Source organism: Elephantulus edwardii, unplaced genomic scaffold, assembly GCF_000299155.1.
Source record: "Elephantulus edwardii isolate Elephantulus edwardi_28Jun2011 unplaced genomic scaffold, EleEdw1.0 scaffold00086, whole genome shotgun sequence".
Classification (NCBI taxonomy): Eukaryota; Metazoa; Chordata; class Mammalia; order Macroscelidea; family Macroscelididae; genus Elephantulus; species Elephantulus edwardii.
The window spans coordinates 9,023,756-9,045,743 of record NW_006399836.1 but is presented as its reverse complement, the minus strand read 5'-3'; the positions used below and the strand labels follow the sequence as shown (position 1 = coordinate 9,045,743).

Here is a 21,988-nt window from a genome sequence, read left to right as displayed (position 1 = left end):
AGAAGAAGAAGAAGAAGAAGAAGAAGAAGAAGAAGAAGAAGAAGAAGAAGAAGAAGAAGAGACATACCTCTTAGAGGGCCAAGAAAAAAAAGAGGTGCATATGCTTGACTCCCAAATGTCACACCCAGTCTCTTGGCTGTCCCAGGAATCCTTCCAATACCCTGGCGGAGAGCAGCAGCCTTGGATCCTGGTGGTGGTGGACGTGCGCCCTCTGCTGGACATTAGAGGAAGTGTACGCAGCCTCTTTAGTCTCCACTCATTGTCCCCACACAGATTGAGCACCCACCATGCGCCAGGAGTGGGACCACCGCCCGCAGAGCAGAGCACCAGGACCAGAGGAGGAGAGGTCATGGGATGTGAAGGAAGGAGACTGGGCTTACAGTCGGACCTCAGCTCCATCACTCTTTGCTCTTAGACCCGACCTCTCTGACCCTCTATCCCCATCTGGTATGTGTGGTCTAGTCGACTGTGACTCATCGTGACTTTATGAACAAAAGCTCTGAACCCTACCCTATCCTGAGGTTGAACCTCACAGTCTCTGACACACCTGACCCCACTGCCACAGTCACGGTGTCAACCCATCTTATCCGGGGGTCTTCCTCTCCTGTGCTGATCCTCCACCCTTCCAAGCATGATGTGCTTTTACAAGGACTAGTCCCTTCTGGCCATGTGCCCAAACTATGTGAGACAGAGCTTCAAAATCCTTGCCTCCAAGGAGAAACTTGGTTTCACACCCTCCAGGACAGTCCTATTTGTTCTATCTTGCAATCCATGGGATATCCAATACTCTTTGCCAGCATCACAGCTCAGAAGCATAAATTCTTCTTCTGTCATCTTTATTCATTGTCCAGCTGTCAGATTCATAGCAATTTTAAGAAGATCATGGTCTGGATCAGGTGCACCTTAGTCTCTAGATTGACATCGTTGCTCTTTAGCACTCTGGAGCAGTTCTTAATACAAATACCAAGCCCATTGTTGTGAAGATTAATAGAGACATATGTACAAACATGCAGCGCTGGGAATAGGGCTGTGTAACTGCTGATCCCTTTCCAGACATGGTGTGTCTGTGTCTCAAGGTCTTATCTTGGAACTTGGGGCACAAAGAGAAACTGTAGCAGTAAATCTTGAGACTGTCTGGGCTCCATTCCCATCACCTGCTCTCTCCGCCTGTGTGACCTTGGGCAAGGGACTACACCTCTCTGCACCTCTGTTTTCTTAGTAAAAAAATGGATTATACCTCAAAAAGAAAGAATCTTGCAAAAAGCTACATACATGCTGCCTGATATTATTACTCTTGGGGGCTCCAGTGGCTTAATGGTAAGGGATTATGCTAGCCACACAAAGATCCACAGTTCAAATCCACCAGCAGCTTGGCAGGAAGAAGGGGAGCAATCCCCTGCCCGTGTAATTTTACTGCCTCTGAAAACCAGCCCAAGGTTCACCTATGGGTCAGTTCCAACACAACAGTACACAACAAAAACTGTTACTCTGTGGGAGCTTTTCTTACCCTAGAGGGTAAGACGTTGCACTGCCAACCCAAAGTCAGACAGTTCAAATCCACCAGCTGCTCTGCAAGAGAAACATGCGTGGTCTTTTCACGAGAGATTGAGTCTCTGAAAACCTGCAGGAAGGTCAGCTACGAGCTGGTTCTGACTGGCCAGCACGCGCCAGCATCGTCCCTCTCTGAGCAGCTGTGCTTTGGTGATGCTGCGAAGCCGAGGGCGGGTCCTCTCTGCTGGTTCAAGGCCACCATCTTCAGGAGGAAGATGGGTAATCTCCTCTCGTGTGATTCACCCCCTCAGACACGCACTGGAGGGTACGCTCTGACTGGTTCCGACTGGGAAGCACTGAGTTTGGGGTTTTTACTGTTGCTCTTTATATTCACCTTAGTTCTCTGTTCTGCTAGCACAGAAACCCCACACGTGAACGGCGTCAACAAACAGAAATCTATTTTTTCCAAGGTGTGGAAGCTGACTGTCCAAATCCAGGGCACTGGCTTTAGGGAGGCCACCTCTGTTGGATCTGGAGAAAGGCGTTCTCATCAAGCTTGATTCCTGATTCCTTGGAAACTTTATGTGGCATGTGTCACCCTCATTTCTGTTCTTTCCATGCTTCTTCCTCTACCTTTTGTTGTTGTGTACCATCGAGTTGGGACTGACGCATAGCTGACTCTCCAGCGGGTTTTCAGAGGCAGTAAATTGCCCATCCTTCTTCCACAGAGCAACTGGTGGAGTCGAACCTCATGCCTTTGGGATTACAGAACAGCTTCTCACCACTAGACCACCCTAAAAAAAATATTTAAGACACACGCTACACAATCTTGTAGAAAGTGAAGACCTGAAGTGCTCACTATTGTTGTGTGCGTCGAGTTGGAACCGACCCATAGCTGACCCTCTGGTGGGTTTACGGAGACCATTAATTGCACAGGAGGAGATTGCCCATCCTTCTCCTGAGGAGCTGCAGGTGGATTTGAACCGCCTGGCTTCGGGATTGCAGCACAGCTTCTTGCCACTAGGATCAAAGACTATGGCCTTCAATATGGATTAAGAACACATAAGTCCCCACCACTGGATCAATAGGCAACCGCATCATGGTGGATGGAGAAAAGACTGCCGTTGTCAATAATTTAATTATCCCTGAATCCACAGCCAGCACATATGGCAGCAGTGGTCAAGAAATCAAAAGACGTGTAACGATGGGATGATCTGCTACCAAGGACTTGTCCGAGGACAATGTCAAAGAGCAAGAACATAATTTAAAGAGAAAGGTGTGCCTGATTAAGACAAGTTGTTTTCAATTGTTTCCTATGTATCTGAAAGTTGGGAAATGAATGAGGACGACAGAAAAACCAATGCCCTTGAATTGTGGTGTGTTGGCCGAGCGTACCGGATATCCCATGGACTGCCAAAAGAACTAACAAATTTGTTTTGGAGGAAGTGAAGCCAGGGTGTTTAGAAGCAAGTATGCTCCAGCAACAATAGCAAAGTTCAACAGAACAGGAAACAACAAATGTAGGCAAGGTTGTGGAGAGACTGGAACCTTTATGCACTGCTGCTGGGAGTGTAAAACGGTGCAACCACTATGGAAGGTGGTCTGGTGCTTTCTCAAAGAGTAGGAAATAGAAATACCATTTGATCCAGCAATTCCACTAATGGAAATACTCTAAAGAAACCAGAGTTTCCACTCAAGCAGATAAATGCTCACTCATGTTTATTATTGCGTTATTCACAATAGCAAAGAGAGGAAGGAATGCAAGCACTCATCAACAAATGAATGGATCAAGAAACTGTGGTATACTCACACAATGGAATACTATGCAGCACTGAAAAACAAGGACCTTGTAAAACATTACACAACATGAATGACTCTGGAAGATATTATGTTGAATGAAATATCTGTCACAAAAGGACAAATACTGCATAGCGCCACTGTTATAAAATGGGTCTGACATGGGGACTTGGGGAAAACTAGCAAAAGAGGGAATATTGCATTGGAACAGATGATGGAAAGAACTGTTTAAAAGGAATATATAATTAGGCATTATTTGTTTTAGTAATATTATTATTCTAAAATAAAAAGGCATTACCTGGCTCAGCCACTAGGGAGCAAAGGAGGTCAAACAGAGGGGCAGTTGTCCAGGAAGACTGAGGCAGCTCCCTGCAGTGACCTGGACTGGGGTGCAGGGTGTAGGCTGAGGTGAAAGGCCACCAGAGCTCTGTGAAGCGGACATATATTACATCCCCTTCCCATGTAGAGGGAGCTCTGCTGGTGTAGTGGTAAGAAGCCGCATTGTAATCCCAAAGGCACACGGTTGGAATCCACCATGAAATTAACTGTCTCTGAAAACCTGCCAGAGAGTCAGCTATGGGTTGGTTCCAACTCAGTGGCACACAACAACATTCCATACTTATGGAAACTAAGGCATGGAGGGGAGATGTGGCTTGTGTGATGAATGTTGTATTGTTGTTATGTGCCGTCAAGTCATTTGCGACTCATAGCGACCCTATGTACAACAGCCCTAAACTCCGCTCTGTCTTGTGCCAATCGCACTGTCTCTGACACTCCCATCCCAATTATCCCAGTCACTGAATCAATCCACCTCATAGAGGGCCTTCCTCTCCTGCGCTGTCCCTCCACCCTCCCAAGCATGATGTCCTTCTCCAAGGACCGGTCTCTCCTCACAACATGTCCAAATATGTTAGACGGAGCCTCAGAATCCTTGCCTCCAAGGAGCCACCCAGTTTAACCCTTTCCACGATAAATCTGTTTGTTTTCCTAGCTGTCCATGAATGTTGTATAGCGTATATATATATTATACACTTCACACAACTCACTGATTTCTCACCAGCCTGGGTTTCAAAGTTTGGTTCTCAGACAAACACCTCCAGCATCACCTGAGGATTTGTTAGAAATGCAAATAATCACACCTACCCTAGACCGGCTGAACCCAAACTCTGGGGATGGGGCCCAACAATCCAAGAACATTCTAGGGGATTCTGATGATCTCCAAGGTTTGAGAACCATTGCCTTACAACAGTCTTAGAGAGCAGGGCTTGGGATAGTTCATCTCAGTTGGACACCTGCTGATAGTGTCTCCTCACATTGTTGTTGTTGTTGTTGTTTAATGCTGTCGAGTCGTAGACGACTCATAGCGACCCTATGGACGAACAGCCTGAACACTGTTCGTACATAGAGTTTCCGGAGGCAAGCCATTTTGGAAGTGGATGCCGCTCCTGATTCCAGGCTTGATTTAGTCGGGAAGCTCCAGCCAACACTGTCCACCATGGGTGCCCATTACCACGATTGGCACATCACTGTCACAGGCTTCAGCATCACAGCAACCACGAGTTACCTCTGTACAGCAACGCACAGACCAGTGCTATACCACCTAGAAGAATGTTTGACAGGAAGACAATTTGAACCTGGCCCTCGGGCCTTTTGGGCTTAAGGCCGCCTCCTGGTTCTTAAGGCAGGAGCGTGGTGGTGGGAACGCAGGAATTGTGGCAAGCTTTTGGAGTCGACTGCTTTTCCGGGAATGTGTTTGACGTGCAGGTTTGCTCTGTCCCTGGAGTGAAGCTAGCCAGCCTGGGCCTAGGGTTTGAACCAGGAGGAGGCCTTAAACCCAAGGCAGCTGGGAAGAAGTGGGGAAGAAGTGAGAAGTTCCTGTTTTCTCCTCACATATGTTCTATATTTGTTCTAGATCTTGAGCTATAGAATAAAAATCTGTATTTTAACAAGACCCTTTGTGTATACTTTGTTGTGTATGCATCAGAATCACTTGGAAAATGTTATTAAACTGTTGTTGTTGTTGTTAGGTCCCACCCAGTCAAGTACGACTCATAGCGACCCCATGAACAAAAGATCTGAACCCCACCTTCCTCTGGCATCTTCACACTTTCTGACATACTAGAGCCCATTACAGCAGTCACCAACTCAGTTCACCTGGTCAAGGGTCTTCCTCTCCTTCGCCACCCTTCCACCCTTCCTAGCATCATGCCCTTCTCTAAGAAACTGCCTTTCTTGGCCACATGCCTAAAATATGTGAGGTGAAGGAAGCTTCATCATTCTTGCCTCAAAAGAGGACTCTGGCTGCATCTTTTCCAAGACATATTTGTTTGTTCCTTTGGCCGTCCAGGGAATATTCAGTGCTCTTCTCCAACAATACAACTCAAAGGCATCAATACTTTTTCTGACTTCCTTATTCATTGCAGCTCTCAGCAAGTGATCATAGCAAGTGATCAGAAAGACCATGAATCAGATGCACCTAAGTCCTCAAACTGACATCACTACTCCTCAATAATTTGGAGAGGTCCCTAACTGCAGACTTTCCCAGTGGTGTTAATTGTGGATCTAAGTAAGATGAAGTTGTTGGCAGTTTCAATCTCTTCTCTATCCATCATGATGCTACCTCATGAAACTGAGGTTGAAAATAAAATCATCAGAAAAGGGTTGAAATGAAATGAACAGGTTCAAAGATTTGCTACAAATTCACTATAATTATCCCATTTTTGCAAATGGAACAATTGAGGCACAGGGAAGGTAAATGATTCAGGATCCCACAGAGGTTCGTGGAGTATCAGGATTCGAATCCAGGCAGTCTGCCTCCAGAGACATGCAGTTGGAGACAGAGCAAGTAGATTTCAGAACCAAAGAGAGAATCAGTTTCCTTTGGCCATTCACTGACAACTCCGGACTTAGCTCCTACTTGGAGTCAAGCATCTTCTAATTTTGTGTGGTTCTCACAGAAACCAGTCTGGCGGGGTAAAGAGCTATAGAGGGTCACCAAGGCATGTAGGAGGAAAGAGCACGCTACAAAAGGCCGAGCGGCCCCTTTAAAGGGCGGGGCCTGGCAGCGGAACTGCGGAACTACGCAACGAGGCGCGCGCGGGAGACCGAAGGCGCACCCGGAAGCAGTTTCCCCAGCGGGAGCAGGGCGGCAGGAAGCCTCGCCGGTATGGGGCGCAACAAGAAGAAGAAGCGAAATGGCGACGATCGGCGGCCCCGGCTTGTTCTCAGCTTTGACGAGGATAAGAGGCGGTGAGTGGAAAGGCCAGATCGAATTTCTCCCTGGCGGCCCAGCAAGGCGAGGCCCTGTGCCCGCTCCGCACGCGGAGGGCCCTTCCGGCCCCGCCTCCCGGGCGATTCCCATCCGATCGCCGAGTGGAAGCGCGCTCTTCCGGTCCCCTGCCCTCGCTGCACGCTTGGCGTGTCCTGCCTGCCCAAGCCTGGCACGTTGATGGATGAATGAGTGACAGGAACAAGAGAGGCTTAAGTCCATTTACCAGATGATTGTTTCACCAATGCGCCTGGCCGGGCATCCGGGCTGTTTAGTGGGACACGTGATCGTGCATGAGCTCCGTGCTGTGCGCAGGAACAGATGGGAACTGTCATCGTCGCGGCCCCCCCCCCCCCCGGGAGAGCAAGGGGGCCACATAACCAATAGTTCAGCACCCCTGTGTGTCAGAACCAGGCACCGTGGGAATTTCAGTGGCCAATTTTTTTTTTCTTGGAAGTCGATCGCCAGGCCTTTCTTCTGAAGGACCTCTGGGTAGACTTGAACCTGCCAACCTCTCAGCATCTGAGCATTTTGACTTTTACACCACCCGGGAAAAACAAAACAAAAAATATTGAGGGAGTGGCAATTAAGATTTAGGGGCTCAACTTTCATTAAAATAAATTTTTTAAAAAATAAATATTTAGGGGCACTGTACAGGAGTAGAACGGCTCCGTAGGATTTCATAAAAGCTGTCATGTTTACAAAAGTAGGTTGCCACATCTTTCACCCACAGGACGGCTGAAGTGTTCAAATCCCGGCTGTAATCCTTGTGTAAACATCTTCATTTTTCTCCCATGTGGCAGCTGGTGAATTTGAACTGTCAGTCTTCCTTTTTTTTTTTGTTTTGTTTTGTACCATCTAATCAGATTCTACTGGCAGAGGAGGTGATTGGCCCTCCTTCAGCACAGTATCTGGTGGATTTGAACCAGGCACCTTTGGGATTGCAGTGCAGCTTCTTGCCACCAGAGCTCCCTGAACTGCCAGTCTTTCAATTGGCAATCTAACACTTTTTTTTTTCTATAATTATATTTTATTAATTTTCATAAACATTTACAGAGATTTTGGGCTTCCACTCATTCATTGTTGCACTATTCTCTCTACCCTCCTCCCAGTTTGTTCTTGTCCAAATGCCACAGTGCTTGTCAAAGCCAGTTCTGATTAATCTTCTTTGTCAGTGTATCCTTTGCCATTCCCTATCACTCCTTCCTGAGAGAGACTTCACCCTGAGTCATAAGGAAAAGGGGACGGCGTATTCTCTTAGCTACTTCCTGCTGAAAAGGGACGCTGTGGGTTTCAGGGTGAAGATCTTCTCTCACTACTCTAAAGGGCCCCTTTGGCAGTAGGAAACACATAGACTATTATGGAGATTGATTTTGGAATTCAGATGCACTCTTATTGATTGTGCTTGGCTGTACATGTACATATCCTTCAAGATGTATCATGGGGGTGTTGCAACCTAGAAGACACAAATTTGACTAACAAGTTATAAGTACATGAGTCCAAAAATTATGGAAAAGTAAAAGAAAAGATTCTTTCATTGTTTTACAAACCCTCCCCCAGGTCCCCTCCACCATGCAGCCCTCGCTCTAGTCTCCTGTGATGACAGAAATACCCAGTTACATCTCTCTTTTAGACGGTTCTCTCCCTCCTCTGTTTCAGTGCAGTATACATTATTGAACCCATCTTACTCAGTGTCTCCCTAACCCCAAGGACAGTCCCATTCTACAACAGTGGCATCATGTAATATTTGTCCTTTTGTGACTGGGATATTTTACTCAGCATAATGTTCTCCAGAGTCAACCATTTTGAATAATATTGCATGAGTTCCTTGTTTTTTAATGCAGCATAGTATTCCATTGTGCGAATATACCACAGCTTCTCTAGCCATTCGTTTGTTGATGGGCACTTAGGTTGTTTCCAACTCCTTGCTATTGTGAACAAAGCTGCAATGAACATGGGTGTGCATATATCTGCTTGAATGTCAGCTATGGTCTCTTCAGGGTATATTCCCAGTAGTGGAATTGCTGGGTCAAATGGTATCTCTATTTGCAACTTTTTGAGAAAGCGCCATACTGCTTTCCACAGGGGTTGCACCATTTTACACTCCCACCAACAGTGAAGAAGGGTTCCAGTTTCTCCACAACCTCGCCAGCATTTGTTGCTTGCTGTTCTGTTAAATTTTGCTATTTTGACTGGGGTGAAATGATATCTCATAGTTGTTTTAATTTGCATCTCTCTTAGGGCTAGGGATTTTGAGCATTTCTTCATGTGTTTGTTAGCCATCTGAACGTCGTCTTCGGTGAAGTGCCTGTTCATATCCTGTGCCCATTTTTCTATTGGATTATTTACCTTTATCTTGTTGTGGTGCTCAAGTATTTCATAAATTCTGGATATAAGTCCCTTATCTGATATGTTATTACCGAATACTTTTTCCCAGTCAGTGGCTTCCCTTTTTACCCTACTGGAGAAGTTTTTGGATGTGCATAGGGATTTGAGTCTTAGAAGGTCCCATTCATCTATGTTATCTTCTCCTGGTTGTAGCTTTTCCAGCATACTGGGAAGACTGTTTATGTTGTGGATTAGGACTTCTAGTGTTGTTCCTAGCTTTTCTGTAATGAATTTCATAGTCCTTGGTTTTAGTCCTAGGTCCATGATCCACCTTGAGTTGGTTTTTGTGTATGGAGTGAGGTGTGGGTCTTGCTTGAGTCTTTTGCAGATATTTTTCCAATTTTGCCAACACCATTTGTTAAAAAGGCTGTCGTTCCCCCACTTCACTGATTTCATCTCCTTGTCAAAGATCAGTTGACCATAGATAGATGGGTTGATCTCTGGATTCTCAATTCGATTCCATTGATCTATGTGTCTGTCATTGTACCAGTACCATGCTGTCTTGACGGCAATCTAACACTTAATCAGTCCAATCAACTGCACTGCCAGAGCTCCTTGGATAGTAGGTGTGGGGAGAAAAAATAGTGGCATGTCACAAGGAAACTCCCAGGGCTGCATCAGTGGACTACAGGGGGTCAGTGTTGCTGGTGACCTGGGCATTTGGGGTGTTGGCCCAATGGAGAGTTTACAGAGGCCTGAGTGCGTGTGGTCTTGAAGACCTTTGGTGACCCGCCATGTGTGGAGCTGGGGACAGGGCTCCCTGTCTAGTTTGTGTGTTCCCACTACCCTCCACCTGGACCAGTTAGTGAAGCTGAGAGTCCTGGAGGATGTGTGAAGAGTCAGCTTCTCCCTGTTCCTCCTAACCTTAGGCTCTCTGTGGCCTTGACCAGAGGTCATCGAGCCTCAGTCCCTCAGGGCCTCCATCTGTATAATGGGGAGAGGTACTCAGCTCCTAGGTGATGGTTTGATAGATTGAACCAGCTATATCAACTCTGAGAAAAAAGCATGTTCTCCTGTAAAGATCAGGGTCTTAGAAACCATACGAGGCAGTCTGCTCTTACATCTGTCACTGTGAGTAGGAATCCATGCAGTGGCAGCTGACCGCAGCCACCTCGCGGTGTGGCAGGAGGGCTAAGGGAGTTAGAACCTGCAGATCTTTGGAGTGGTGCCTGGCTCATCGCGTGGTTTTAGATACCTTCCCTTTGGAGCGAGCCCCTTTCCTCGCAGCTCCTGCTAGCCATCCCCGCCACCTTTCCACAGGGAATACCTGACAGGCTTCCACAAGCGGAAGGTGGAGCGGAAGAAGGCGGCCATCGAGGAGCTCAAGCAGCGGCTGAAGCAGGAGCAGAAAAAGCTCCGGGAAGAGGTGGAGTGGGGAGAGCAGCCGAGGGGTGGTGGGGAGCACCCGGGGCTTAGCACGTGCCGTCCTGGTCCTGTGTACTGAGCCATGGCTGGTCACAGTCACCGTGGGGTGTGGGGTGTTTTGGTCCTGTGTTCTGAGCCCTGGCTGGTCACTGTCACTGTGGGGTGAGGGGTGCCCTGGCCCTGTGTTCTGAGCCCTGGCTGGTCGCTGTCACCGTGGGGTGACGGTGTCCTGGCCTTGTGTTCTGAGCCATGGCTGGTCGCTGTCACCGTGGGGTGCGCCGCACCCCTGCCCAGGGCTGGCCGAGGTGCTCCTCACAGTGCTTCTCTTCCTTTGGGTTGCAGCGCCACCAGGAGTACTTGAAGATGCTGGCCGAGAGAGAGGAAGCTCTGGGTAAGTGCGGACCTTGCAGCAGGCTGAGGGGCTGCATGGAGACACTGCTCAGCTCAGAGCCTCCTCCTGGGGGCCTGGGGCCTGGGAGATGGTGAGAATCCTTAGAGCAGTGGGAACGCTGAGTGTCCAGGTGAACTGAGCTGAGAGCCCCAGGGCTGAGGCCTTGAGGGACAGCAGCTCCAGTGGCACAGACACCCTCTGTTTGGGAGAGCCGGATGGACTGGGGTCCCCTGGAGCAGGAAGTGGGGAGCAGCCTCAGCCTAGGCTTGGGGACCTGTTTCTTCACCACTGCCCTCCCCTAAAGTGGTGTAACCCTCACACTCCAGGGTAGGGTGGAGGCTAGAGCTTGGTTGCTTGTGGCTTGAGGCTGATTCCCTGGGTCTGTGCCCACCCCACACAGAGGAGGCCGATGAGCTGGACCGGCTTGTAACAGCAAAGACAGAGTCGGTGCAGTATGACCATCCCAACCACACGGTTACCGTGACCACCATCAGCGACCTGGACCTCTCGGGGGCCCGGCTGCTAGGGCTGCCTGCGGCTGAGGTAAGTCCCAGGCCCAGCCTGTCGGGAGCTGCTGAGTGCCAGTCCGTAGTGGGAGGTCCCTTCACGGCATGGACGTAATCCTGGGGTCTTCCGGGGCTGACTCCAGCACTGAGCAGCCGTGGGCCCATGTGGGTATCCGAGTCCCTTTCTTCTGGGGACCCTCGGTTCCTGGGCTGCTGCTAGGAGCCGGGATGGATGTTCTCTGCAGGCAGTGAGGTAGGAAGAGCTCGCAGCTTCCTTCCTCTGGTTTGTGCGCGGGAGCAGGAGAGTCAGCTTGTGGGCCGGGATTCATGAGCAGGACCAAGTTCAAATAGGATTTAGAAGAGGCCGTGTCACCGGGGACATCATTGCTGATGTGACATGGATCTTGTCTGAAAGTATAGAATGCCACAAGAATGTCTATTGGTGCTTTTCTGACTATGCAGAAGCATTTGTGTGGATCATAACAAGCTGTGGCTGACATTGAGAAGAATGGGATTTCTAGAACATTTAATTATTGTCGTGTGAAACCTATACCTGGACCAGGAGGCTGTTGTGCAAACAGCAGGGGAACAATGTAGTTTAAAATTAAGAAGGGAGTGTGTCAGGGCTGTATTCTGTCCATACCTAGTCAGTCTGTATGCTGAGCAAATTATTCGAGAAGCTGGACTTTATGAAGAGGAATATGGCATCAGGATTTGAAGAAGACTCAACAATAACCTGCATTATGTAGATGACACAACCTTGCTTGCTGAAAGTAAGGAGTATTTGAAGCAGTTGTTGCAGAAGATCAAGGAATGCAGCCTTCAGTATGTGTTGCCTATAAATGTCAAGAAAATAAAGATTCTTATCACTGGACAACGTCAATGATGGATGGAAAAGAGATTGAAAGTCAACAACTTCATCTTACTTGGATCCACAATTAATATCCTTGGTACAAGCAGTCAGGAAATAAGGAGACACATTTCACTGGGAAAATCTGCAGTTAGGGACTTCTCTAAATTATTGAGGAGTAGTGATGTCAGTTGAAGGCCTAAGGTGCATCTGATTCAGGCCCTGGTCTTCCCAGTCACTTGCTATGCGTCTTAGAGCTGGATAATGAATAAGGATGACAGAAGAAGAATCGATGCCTTTGAGTTGTGGTGTTGGAGAAGGAAGAGCACTGAACATCCCATGGACGGCCAAGAGAATGAACAGATCTGTCCTGGGGAGAGTGCAGCTGGAATGCTCTTTGGAGGCAGCAATGATGAGGCTTCGCCTCACATACTTTGGGCATGGTGCTAGGAGGGGCTAGTCCTTGGAGAGGGACATGATGCTGGGAAGGGGGAGGGTCGGCGAAAGAGAGGAAGACCCTCATCCGGGTAGATTAACACGGACTGCTGCAGTGGGCTCTAATGTGTCAGCCAGCGTGCAGATGGCACAGAACAGAACAGGGTTCAGAGCTGTTGTTCATAGGGTCACTATGAGTCGTACTTGACGGCACCTACAATAACAACAAATTTGAAATCCCAGAAAGTACCCGTAAGTTGGTATGGTTTCAGGGAGCATTTGTTTTAGTTAGAGTTGTCTTGGTTTGGTTTGTGTGTCCAGTGGGTTTTCAGAGGCAGCAGTCGCACAGGAGGAGATTGCCTGTCCCTCTCCCACTGGACAGCTGGTGGATTTGAACAGCTCACCTTTAGGTTGTCAGCGTAGCTCTTTACCACTAGGCCACCAGAGCTCCCCATTTGGTTTGGGTAGGATTATCTATTTGTAGGTGTGTGTACACAGTTAAGGCACCCTGGTGGCACAGTGGTAAAGTGTTTGTCTGCTAACCCAGCAGTCATTGGTTTGAACCTACCCACGGCTCTGCTGGAGTACCTGCAGACATAGTCCCGTAAAGTTACAAACGCGGGACCTGTCGGGCACTGCTGGCCTGTCCCGTCAGGTCCCTGTGGGTCAGAATCACCGGCGGTACCCGCGGCAGTATAGGCACTCCTCCGAGTGTCACAGCGTTCAACGTCCCGAAGCCCCTGTGTTCTGCGTCCTGCTGAGTCTCGTGCTGTGTCACGCTCCCCTCTGGGGTCTGATGTGAAGAGCCCTGTTGTCCCCGTTATTCTCTCCTGAGGTGTGGTGGGGGATTTGAAACAGTCCTGCCCTGTGTCACCTCTGTTTGGGAGTGCACACAGTGCTTTTATTCCCGAGACCTTTGCTGAGCCCTGTCCTGGGCCTGTGTGGTGACAGGTCATGCCTGTGCAGGCCTCTGACCGTCCACCCTCTGACGGGCCCCTTCTCTCCTGTGCTTTAGCCAGAGGCCGGGGCTGAGGAGGTGTCGTCTGTGGAGAAGCCGGCCAGAGCCCTACCCCGGAAGTCCAAGGACCCCCTGCTGTCCCAGCGGTGAGTCCTGCCTTTGTCTCCTGTGGTCCAGTCCTCATGGCCGGCTTTGGTGACCAGGCCTGTGGAGCCTGCCCGGTGGCCCACGGCAGCGGGCAGTGTGGGCCCAGAGCACCTTTCAGAGTGGTCCTTCACCTCCCCTCACTGTCCCGTCTCCGGCGCCCACCCCAGCTGCCTTGACACCTGGGATCAGCTCTTCAGTGTGGAGGAGCTGGCAGGCCTGGGAGGTGGGCAGCGTCCAGGCAGCTGATTTGGGGTGCATTTGGTGCGATAGCAGCTGAGCCATGTTGTGACTTCCCCTCCCTGAGCCTGGCTCTTGCTCATCCCCCCTGAACCCCCAAGCAGCGTCCACTCTGTGGGGATCTGAACCTCACCAGCTGTCTTCCTCCCGCAGGATCTCCACCCTCACAGCCACGCTGCACGCACACAGCCGCAAGAAGGTCAAGAGGAAACGCCCCCGAAGGGCCCAGGACTTGGCCAAGAAGCCGCCGAGTGCCACTCGCACCAGCAAGAGCCAGCGCCGCCGGCTGACGGGCAGGGCCCAGCACAGCGGGGATTGAGCGCGCACCTGCCAGCACCTGCCCGAGCCACTGTCACCTCCTGTCACTCACCTTCCCCCACCCATCTGGTGACCCCTTGGCTGGAAAGCAGGGCACTGGACCCCACTGGTCTGGGGCTGCCTCTGGGTCCACCCCTCCCCGGGACTCTGCTGGGTGTGAAGATGTGCACTTGGCCTTGTTTACCCCTGACTCCAGCCTGTGGGTCAGGGCCCGGCTTCCGTGGTGAGGGGGGTGCTTAGAGGGGCGCAGGCCCCTTCTCTTTTCCCAGCAGTTTCATGGGGTGCAGCCCTAAGTCCATCTGCTGGTCTGAGGCAGCCCCAGGCAGGCGGTGGCAGTGAACTGTGAGCTGCACCCTGACCATGCACTGCCCACCTGCCGTGGCAGCCTCAGCTGGATCCCCCCAGCCACACAGTGCACAGCTTCCCAGGCTCCCGCCTCCCCCGGAGGGCCCCAGTAGAGAAGAAGGGGTTCATCTTTAACATCTGAAGGAAAAACATCTTGATTTGTGTCATTGTGGTCCCTTCAGGGCAGACCCAGTTGGTGTTCTGGTGAGGGCCACCATCAGTCCACTCGGTCCAGTGTGGCTTCAGAGACATGTCCCTTCCTTGTCCCAGCTTGTGAGTGAACCCGCAGCCGCTCGACCTCAGTCTGCCCCCGCCACCCTTAACACAGTCTCCTGCTCCCCTGACAGGGCTGGTGGCAGGACGCAGGGCAGCCTGCACAGGTCGTGACGTGGTGTCCACGAGTCTGTCCTGGGGCACCGTCACACAGCCTTCTTTGCCAGCTGCCATCCCCTTTGTGATTCCGGGTGGGAGCTGCAGGAACTTGGGCTGTGCTCTCTTCAGGGGCACCGTGTCAGGCCTTAAACACAGGGCTTTGGAAGGAGAGCAGGATGTGGTCTCCATCCTAGGTGAACTTTGTGGACAGGCATGCACAGGGTGTGTGATGACAGCCCAGGGGCAGAGTCCCCGGCCAGGGGAGGAAGCAGGAACCCTTGGACAGGGCAGGTCTTCATGCCCCAGGGAGACCCTGCTGGGAGCAGACGTTGAACCACAGGCCGGCTTTGGAGCTCTGTGCCCAGGGTGACATTTCAACACCCACCATCTGGTGGTGTGGCTGGGGCTCATCTGAATGCCACACCCAGACGTGGGAACATGCCACTCAGCCCTCTTTTCTGGGACCTGCCCTTTGGCCTGGCTCCTGGGCTCCCTTCCTGCTGCCCTCTGCCCTCCCTGTGTTTGGGGCCGGGGGGGGGGGGGTGACTTGCCCTGCTTGGCTGCCTCCATCCCTGTCAGAATAGAGCTGGAGCTGGACTCGGGGTGGTTCTGGGACTCGGGGCCTCTCCTGTGCTCTTTGCCCACGCAGACACCAGTGAGCAAGTGGACACACTAGACCTTGAATCAGTAGGTCTCTGGGGTGTGACCTCTGGTGGACATTACTGCCCTTGGTTGGCTCGAGGCTTAACGAGAGCATGGATGTGAGCTTCCCACAGGGCGGTGCTGCCTCCTGGGCCAGCCTTCAGCAGGGCTCACTGCTCCCATAGGCTCACCGCTGACCCAGCCCTGTACACCCAGCTCCTTGATACAGGGTCGCTCATTTATATTTCCTGTGTGTGATGTTTACAAGTAATAAAGATATACTTGAGACCAGTGATGCAGTCACTGTGTCCGTCCATCTTGCTTCCTCTTTTGATGACCCTCTGCCTTTCCAAGCAGGGCTGTCTTAATTATCTAGGTGCTGTTGTAATAGAAATAGTCTATTCCTATTAGATGCAGAAGGCTTTAATAAGTTTATGGAGTCTGGAAGGGTACCAGCTACAGAAGGCTTTGTGTCTGGTAGATCATTGCCATCAGTCTTCTAGGAGTTTCTCAGCACAGGGACCCCTGGTCCAAAGGACAGGCTCCATTGCTTGGCTCTTAGTGGTAGGTGGTCCCTGCTCTGCTGCCTCAAGTTCTTCCTCAATAATTGGATTTAGGACACAGGGTAATTAAGTCACATCATAAAATAGAGAAAACTACATCATCATGAGAAGCATGGCCAACTAGGTAGGTTAATATTAGGTGAGGGGGGGACACAATAAGTGTCTTGGTTTCAACTGCTCTCACTTTACCGTCCCCCAAAGAATCGGGTTTCTTCCAACAGTCACCCCTGCTCCTTCCGAACACACTTTGAAAATGAAGCAGTGAAGGGGTCACACACCACAGCCCACTCATTGCTGTCTAGGTAACATGCTTGGAGGACAGGAGAATTGTCGTGCAGGATCCCTGAGGCTGCATTCTTTACAGGGCGAGCTCTGGTGTCCTTGTGGTAAGATGTGCTATGATCCCAAAGGCAAGTGTTTCAAATCCACTGGTGGCTTCACCAGAGCAGGATGGGCAGTCTCATCCCATCCCGTTTACCGCCTCTGAAAACCTGCTGGAGAGTCAGCTCCAACTTGACAACACTCAACAATCTTCAGAAGAGCAGAGAATCAGGTCTCTGCTATGGGGCAGCTGGTGGGTTTGTAGGAGGCCTTTTTGGTTTACAGATAAGCTCTTAACCACTGCACCACCAGGACTCCTTTGGAAAGTCACACAGCATCATGACTAAGGTGTGGTCCTCATGTCATGTGACGGCCCCTTGGAGGTCCTGGTTTTAACCCTTCTCTCTTCCAGTCCTCTCCTTCAGAGTTCTGTGCTGTCCACCTACCCACCATCTTCCTAATTCAGCTGCAGACCCACAGAGAGCACTTGATCACCCACCAACCCCGCCCCATGATCTCGTCCCCATGCACCTCACCCACTCCCCTCCAGACTCCTGACTTCACGGTTCTTTTCACACAGCAGGCAGGTTCCCACCTCAGCACATCTGTCCTTTCTGTTCCTTCATCCAGAAACTTCCCTGGGGTCCATGGCTTCTCTCCGTCAGCTCTTTGCTCTAATGCCACCAGCTCGGGGACAGTTTTCTTGGACCTTATTTACAATGTTAACAGCCTCCCCTTCCAATTGCCTCCCCTGCTTCGCTTTTCTCCTCTGCTCCCATCACCAGGCTGCGCACACTGTATTTTGCACAGTTCTCATTCGAGATATATTTCTCTTGGAAGAATGAAAGCTTATGTTCTCTTGTGTCTCCCAGCACACATATCTAACAAAAGAGGGACCCTATAAATATTTGATGAGATGAATTTTCAAGAGGGCCACTGAGGGTCGGCTTTGGGTATCACTGATTGGTGAGGGATATGAGAGTAGGGTTATTACATTAAAGGGTCTTCAGCTCGATAAATAGAGCACAGTGACCCAGGTCTGCAAGGAGAATAGTTTAAAAAGATGCATCCACAGGTCTGTCTGCTCACCCTTAGATTTCAGGGTTATCCAAACCGCAAATCAGACTTCCGTTCTTAGAAATCATGTAGAGAAAAATCTCTACAAGGGTGAACTATAAAGTCTGAGTACAGTACATTCCAACGACTAGACATATGTTTACTCTTGGTCTGCTTATGTAAAAGAATCATTACAAGGGCGCCTAACAGTTTTGAAAGCCATTTACTATAGTCGCCTTGTCCTGAACGGCCTAAAGTTAGGAAGTCTCAACAGCACTAAGGGATGGGGGAAAGCGGTCTATGTGTTCAGATTACAGCCCTCTCTTCTTTTAGGGCCCCTACCCTGTTGTATTTCAAACTCAAGCTGAGTTCCCACCTTACCTAAGCCCTGCCCTGCTCTCTGCCTCTGGGTCAAGCCTGTTGTTATGTGCCATTGAGTCACTTGTGACTCATGGCGACCCTATATACAAGAGCCCTAAATGCTGTTCTATCCTGTGACAACCTTGCCATCTCAAACACAATCATTCCCACCACTCCAATCACAGAATTGATCCATCTTTTCGAGGGTCTTCCTCTCCTGCACCATCCTTCCACTCTCCTAACATGATGTCCCTCTCCAAGGACCAGTCCCTCCTTGCAACATGCCCAAGGTATGTCAGACAAAGCTTCAGAATCCTTGACTCCAAGGAGCATTCTGGCTTCACCCTCTGCAGGACAAACCTGTTTGTTCTCCTAGCAGTCCATAGTATATTCAACACTGTTCTCCAGCACCACAGCTCAGACATCAATTTAGGCTTATGTAAAAAGAGCAAGTGCCACATGGGAACGGCCATATCTGATCTTCACCAACTCCACAAGGGGGAACTGTCCCTGTCAACAACATCTACAACACAGAACCAATTCTCATGAGGTCAGACATGTCAACCATGCTGCTTCACCTCTTTCTACTCATCCCAACACCAATCTTACTGCTCTACTGGCTTCAAAAGCCATTGCAATAGCTCACAGACCACACAGGACCATATTAGGGAAGTCAAAAGGCTGTAATTCAGGTTGGTAGCAAATACAAACACTCAAAACAGCTTCTAAAATGTGCTCATAGGCACCTCAGCCTCCAGTCTTGTGGCTTTAGGCCGGTGTTAACAAAGTTTTCGGCCCTGCCAATTATGGCTGTCTGTCTAGTCTTCCAACAAACTTAAGCAAAGTCTCTTAGCTCTGATTCCATGCAGTAGTAGCAGTCCCAAGGTCAGCTCTCTCTCATGTCGGGTCTCTGCTTCAGCTGCTGCTGAGCTCCTGGAGGTCTGGCTGGCTCAAGAATCTCTGGCTCTCCAGAATCCCTGTGAATGTTCATTGAAACTAATGAAATTTAATAATAATAATAAAAAAAATTTTAAAAAAAAAAGAATCTCTGGCTCCAAAGGAGACACAATGCACTTCTGCTTCCTCTTTACTGGTGGTGAGATTCTCAAAATCTGTTGCTGAATCTGCTCGATTTAGTGGCATGACTAGCCAAGCCCTTTGTGGATGGGCTAACACATCCCATTAGCTTATTCTTGCCCATCCACATAGCAAAGTCAAACTCAATGGCTAGGGAAGCCATTGTGAACAATAAACCCTTAACACAGCTCCACTTATGGATTTAATTTGACATAACACTTTATGGGTATGCATGTTCTTCTTCCTTTACTATAAAATAGTAGTAGACTTTCTACGAAGATGGCGCCAAAAGCGAAGAAGGGAGCCCCTGTCCCTCCCAAAACTGAAGCCAAAGCAAAGGCATTAAAGGCCAAGAAGGCGTCTTGAAGGGCGTCCACAGCCAAAAAAAAAAAAAAGAAAAGAAGATCCGAGCGTCACCCACCTTCCAGAGGCCTAAGACGCTGAGACTCCGAAGGCAGCCCAAATACCTTTGGAAGAGCGCCCCCAGGAGAAACAAGCTTGACCACTATGCCATCATCAAATTTCCCCTGACCACTGAGTCAGCCATGAAGAAGATAGAAGATAACAACACGCTTGTGTTCATTGTGGACGTCAAGGCCAACAAGCACCAAATCAAGCAAGCTGTAAAGAAGCTCTGTGACATTGATGTGGCCAAGGTCAACACTTTGATTAGGCCTGATGGAGAGAAGAAGGCCTGTGTTCAACTTGCTCCTGACTATGATGCTTTGGATGTTGCCAACAAAATTGGGATCATCTAAACTGAGTCCAGCGGGCTAATTCTAAATACAAATTTTTCTCACCATAAAAAAAAGATGTAGTAGAATAGTGTCAGAACCTGCCTTACTCCAGGAGGCAGAAGGAGAATCAGGATCAGTACAAGGTGTGGTGGAGGTGAGACATACCTCCACTTTAACCATTAACTAATTTGATGCCAACCATCCCTTCCTCTGGGTTTGATAATCTGTTACAATGGCCACACAGGGCCCTTAGACTCTCTTTAAGGGTAAATGGTTTACTAAGAAAGTAATGAGGTATCACTCAGGATCAGGACCAAAGTGCCACAACTCAGGGTCAGGCTCAAGAAGCAGAAGACAAAGTCTTCCCTTAAAGCACAGAGCACATCTCACCTTTTCAGTGCAGGACAACTTCTTGGCTCCATGAAGAAGGCCCCTCTCAGCCAGGCAGGCCTCCCCTTGGGCCCCGGATGACAGGCCCTTCTTGGTCCATCTGTCACTGCCAACCCTACCTCAGGGCCCTGTCACCATCTTCAGCATTCCAGCCCTTGACTCATGTTACAACTCTCTTAGATGATTCCTTGGCTTATTTTTGTTTCACCTCTCTTATCTTTTCTCCTTTCTACTTTTCCTGCCTCATGCTTGAGAAGTCTCTGTGGGGCTGGCTGCATATAGACACAAATGCCTCATCAAGTTCAAGGCATGGTTTTTCCACCAGAGCCACAAAGGGTCAACACCCTCATGTTAGGCGCAGACAGCTGATTGGAATGTTGTCGTTATGTGGCACCATGTCGACTATGACTCATGGTGACTCTAACAACTGTTCTGAACCAACCCTGTCCTGAGCCAGTCTCACCATTTCTGACACACCTGAGTCTATTGCCACAATGAGTGTCAATCCATCTCATCTGGGGGTCTTCCTCTCTTGCACTGATCTACCCTTCCTAACGTGATGTCCCTCTCCAAGGAATGGTCTCTTCTGGCCACGTGCCCAATATATGTGTATGTGAAACAGAGTTTCAAAATCCTAGCATCCAAGGAACAAGCTTGGTTTCACCCTCTCCAAGACAGATCTGTTTGTTCTCTTGGTGGTCTATGGTATGTTCAATACTATTCTCCAGCACCACAACTCAAAGGCATTGATTCTTCTTCTGTCATCCTTAGTCATTGCTCAGATGCAAACAAATGAGAAGAGCAGGCACACCTTAGTCTCTAGACTGACACAGTTGCTCCTTCACACTCTGGAGAGGTCTTTGACAACCGATTTCTCCAGTGCAACTCATCTTTTGATTTCCTGACTGCTGGTGCCAAGGGTGTTGATTGTGGATCCAAGCCAGACAGAATCTTTAACAACTTTGATCTTTTCTCCATCTATCATGAATAGTAGGCTATAAACTCTTGCCATTGATTTTGACTCAGAGTGACCCGGAAGAGAGTAGAACTGCCTGTGTGGTTTCCAAGGCTTTAAGACTCTACAGGATCAGACTGTCTTCATCTTCACCCACCCCCTGCCTCAAGTTCTAGTATGTTCAACTAACAGCCTTGTAATTAGCAGCCAAATTCTTTAACCACTATGCCACCTGGGCTCCCTATTGTGAGTTATGTTGTTGTTATGTGTCATCGAGTTGCTTGCGACTCATAGCAACCCTATGTACAATAGACCTAAACTCTGCTCTATCCTGTGCCAACCACACAGCCTCTGACACACCCATCCTGATCACCCTAGTCACTTAATCAATCCACCTCGTAGAAGGACTTCCCCTCCTGTGCTGTCCCTCCACCCTCCCAAGCATGATATCCCTCTCCAAGGCCAGTCCCTCCTGGCAACATGTCCAAAGTATGTCAGACGAAGCCCCAGAATCCTTGCCTCCAAGGAGCAGCCTGGTTTAACCCTCTCCAGGAGGAATCTGTTTGTTTTCTTGGCAGGCCAGGGTACATTCAATATTCTTCTCCAGCACCACAGCTCAAATGCATCAATTCTCTTTCTATCCTCCCTAATCATTGTCCAACTCTCTGTTGCATAACAAGTGATTGCAAAGACCATAGCCTGTATCAGAGGCACAGTCTCCAGAGTGACACCATTGCTCTTCAGTACCCTGGCGAGGTCCCAAACGGCAGACTTTCCCATTGCAATATGTTTTCTGATTTCCTGGCTACTGGTGCCAAGAGTGTTGACTGTGGAGCCGAGCAAACTGAAGCTGTCAGCAATCTCAATCTCTTCACCATCCATCCTGACACTGCCAATTGGTCCAGTGGTGAGAATCTTTGTCTTCCTGACATTGAGCCTCAGTCCATACTGAAGGCTGCAGTCCTTGACCCTCTGCAGCAAGTGCATGAGGTCCTCCTCAGTTTCAGCAAGCAGGGTTG

The 21,988-nt window shown here is 49.5% G+C and overlaps 1 protein-coding gene across 1 annotated transcript; it reads left to right on the top strand.

Annotated features, from left to right (window-relative positions):
• Positions 1 to 6,454: 6,454 nt before the first annotated feature.
• Positions 6,455 to 14,152, top strand: NOL12 (nucleolar protein 12). Its single transcript, XM_006890134.1, has 6 exons — positions 6,455 to 6,537; positions 10,205 to 10,310; positions 10,652 to 10,700; positions 11,101 to 11,237; positions 13,507 to 13,595; positions 13,987 to 14,152. The coding sequence occupies exons 1-6, from the start codon at positions 6,455 to 6,457 to the stop codon at positions 14,150 to 14,152; spliced, it is 630 nt and encodes a 209-aa protein (XP_006890196.1).
• The last annotated feature ends 7,836 nt before the right edge of the window (positions 14,153 to 21,988 follow it).

Bases quoted from the DNA above. Each gene is read 5' to 3' on its own strand.
- NOL12 (XM_006890134.1), top strand. From the start codon at position 6,455: ATGGGGCGCAACAAGAAGAAGAAGCGAAATGGCGACGATCGGCGGCCC. The intron at 10,311-10,651 runs GTGGAGTGGGGA...TTTGGGTTGCAG, and splicing joins AGAAAAAGCTCCGGGAAGAG to CGCCACCAGGAGTACTTGAA. The intron at 11,238-13,506 runs GCTGAGGTAAGT...CCTGTGCTTTAG, and splicing joins GGCTGCTAGGGCTGCCTGCG to CCAGAGGCCGGGGCTGAGGA.